The sequence below is a fragment of the Nematolebias whitei genome, chromosome 6, assembly GCF_014905685.2.
Source record: "Nematolebias whitei isolate Nwh7 chromosome 6, NemWhi1, whole genome shotgun sequence".
NCBI lineage: Eukaryota > Metazoa > Chordata > Actinopteri > Cyprinodontiformes > Rivulidae > Nematolebias > Nematolebias whitei.
The window spans coordinates 21,736,651-21,739,337 of record NC_056503.1 but is presented as its reverse complement, the minus strand read 5'-3'; the positions used below and the strand labels follow the sequence as shown (position 1 = coordinate 21,739,337).

Below are 2,687 nucleotides of genomic sequence, written 5' to 3'. Positions count from 1 at the left end.
GCAGTGTAAGTTTTAGCACGTGCAGTGTAAGTTTTAGCACGTGCAGTGTAAGTTTTAGGATGTGCGGGGTAAGTTTTAGGATGTCTAGTGTAAGTTTTAGGATGTGCGGTATAAGCTTTAGGAAGTGCAATGTCAGTTTTTGGATGTGCAGTGTAAGTCATCACGAAATCCTTTTTGTTTTCCTTCGAGCAGAAGTACCTCCGGCGCTTCTACAACCTGCCAGTGGGGCTCCAAGGCACACAAACATCTTCAAGTGATTTCCAGACCAAAATTAAGGAAATGCAAAGATTCTTCAACCTCGAGGTACATGAAAAACTAAATTTGTTAAATACATTTCCCCCTAGCAGCTATTTTTTGTTAAGTATACATAAAGAAACAAGAAAAGTCACTGAGACTTTTTGAAAATGTATCTTCTTTTGTGCTTTGATGCGACTTAAACTTACGGAAAACCGTTGTGTTCTTGTCTCTCCTGCTGAAGGTAACAGGGAAGCTCGACGACAATACTTTGAATGTGATGAAGGAGCCCAGATGTGGTGTGCAAGATGTTGGAGAGTACAACCACTTTCCTCGAGATCTCAAGTGGCAAACCAACACTGTCACGTTCAGGTGAGTTTAAGTCTGACAAACATAAACAACATGTCAGCATGCTTCTGAGAATATCTATTGGGTTCTAAATTATTCATGCAATATCTCTGCTTTTGTTCTCAATTATTCAGGATTATTAATTACACACCTGATCTGAAGAAGTCCGATGTGGACAGAGCCATCCGCACAGCGCTGAATGTTTGGTCTGAGGTCACCCCTTTGACGTTTAAAAAACTGTACGAGGGCAACGCTGATATAATGATCAGCTTTGGAACAAGAGGTTTGAAAATAAGCATACAAACAATTATTTTCTCAATAAAAGACACTGTGTTTAGCATTGAAAAGTAGACGGTGCCTGTATGAGTACCTGTCTGTCTTTAATCCTAAAGAACATGGAGACCACAACCCGTTTGACGGCCCAGACGGTCTGCTGGCTCACGCCTACCCTCCAGGCCAGGGCATCGGTGGAGACACTCACTTCGATGAGGACGAACACTGGACCAAAGATTCATCGAGTAGAAATTACTCTCAGTAATTCAACAAGCAGCTTTTTGACAACACATTTGTATAATTGAAAGCCATTTTTTCTTGTAGCGTACAACCTGTTCATAGTGGCAGCCCACGAGTTGGGCCACGCCCTGGGTATGTCCCATTCCTCTGACCCCGGTGCTTTGATGTACCCGGTTTACTCCTACGCCACCGGTTACCCTCTGTCTGTGGATGACATCAACGGCATCCAAGCTCTCTATGGTGAGCAGAGCAGATCTGTTTGGATCTCATTTTGATCATCTTTAATATTTAGTTTAATGGGTTTTAGCTCATTAATATTATATGTTAACTGTAGGTCCCAACCCAAACCAGAGGAAAGTGAAGCCTAAACCTGATGCGCCGAACAAATGTGACCCAATGTTGAGTTTTGATGCCGTCACAGAGCTGAGAGGAGAAACCATCATCTTCAAAGACGAGTAAAAACCTATATTTCTTAAGCAATAGCAGAGCTGTGGAAGCACAACGTGGTTGTCACAGTTTAGACCGATATCTAATTTTCAAACCCACCAATAACGCCCGGATCTTCTTGCAGGTTCTATTGGCGGCTTCATCCTCAAATGCCAGAACCTCAGCAGACCCTGATCAAGTCTACATGGCCCTCCCTCTCAAAGAAAGTGGATGCAGCTTATGAAAACCCAGAGAAAGACTTAGTCTTCATATTTAGTGGTGAGTTTGATACATTTTGTGGATTTTTTTTTTTTTTTTGTCTCAAACACTACAAACAGTGCAAATACAGTAAACATGTGTATTTTGTGTTTATACAGGGATTCGAATGTGGGCGTTGAATGGATACAACCTTGTGGATGGATACCCAAAGTACATCCACAAACTTGGCCTTCCTAAGACTGTGAGGAAAGTGGATGCAGCCGTGCACATTAGAGACACAGGGAAAACTCTGCTCTTCACTGAGGAAGACTACTGGAGGTGTGTCAGAGAAACAGCTCCAAGTTGTTGTTTTGAATTGGCAGAAGGTAAATTCCTAGTTGATCATAAATGCCTTGGGTTTTATCTTTTACTCGTAGCTACGATGAAGCAGCGGGCACTATGGACAGTGGATACCCACGATCCATCGAGAAAGACTTCCCAGGAATGGACGATGAAGTTGACGCTGCTGCTTTCCACCACGGTACGATGAAACAGACCAAACTTAACACAACTAGATAATACCCAGATTGTCCATGAGGATCTGTTGGCAGCTGTGTGGTGGTCTATTACAGTAGCATTGCATGTAAACAAGATCCAAACTGTTTTTACAGACTAACCTTGACCTCGTGGTTTAAATTAAACGTGCACGTTTTCTCTGAGCCTAGAACAGACAAACCAAATAACTTAGAGAGAGAGGTCTTTATGTCCACCGTCACGGAGCGAAGGAAGGAAATGGAAATACAGTAGTCCCTCATAAATCGTGGGGGATCCGTACCATGAAGACTCGCGATAAGTGAAAAACTGTGAAGTAGGAATAGTAGTACAAGTAGTAAGTAGTATTTTATTTTATTATAATATATGTATATATATATATATATATATATATATATATATATATATATATATAT

At 41.5% G+C, this 2,687-nt stretch overlaps 1 protein-coding gene across 1 annotated transcript in view; it reads left to right on the top strand.

Moving 5' to 3' along the window:
- Nucleotides 1-2,687, top strand: part of mmp13b (matrix metallopeptidase 13b) — a 4,920-nt gene that overhangs the window by 1,193 nt on the left and 1,040 nt on the right. Inside the window, exons 2-10 of the mRNA XM_037678103.1 lie at nt 193-303; nt 479-606; nt 717-865; nt 975-1,100; nt 1,180-1,335; nt 1,430-1,550; nt 1,667-1,800; nt 1,899-2,058; nt 2,157-2,260. Coding sequence (XP_037534031.1) covers nt 193-303; nt 479-606; nt 717-865; nt 975-1,100; nt 1,180-1,335; nt 1,430-1,550; nt 1,667-1,800; nt 1,899-2,058; nt 2,157-2,260 — 1,189 coding nt within the window. The remainder of the gene's footprint in view (nt 1-192; nt 304-478; nt 607-716; nt 866-974; nt 1,101-1,179; nt 1,336-1,429; nt 1,551-1,666; nt 1,801-1,898; nt 2,059-2,156; nt 2,261-2,687) is intronic.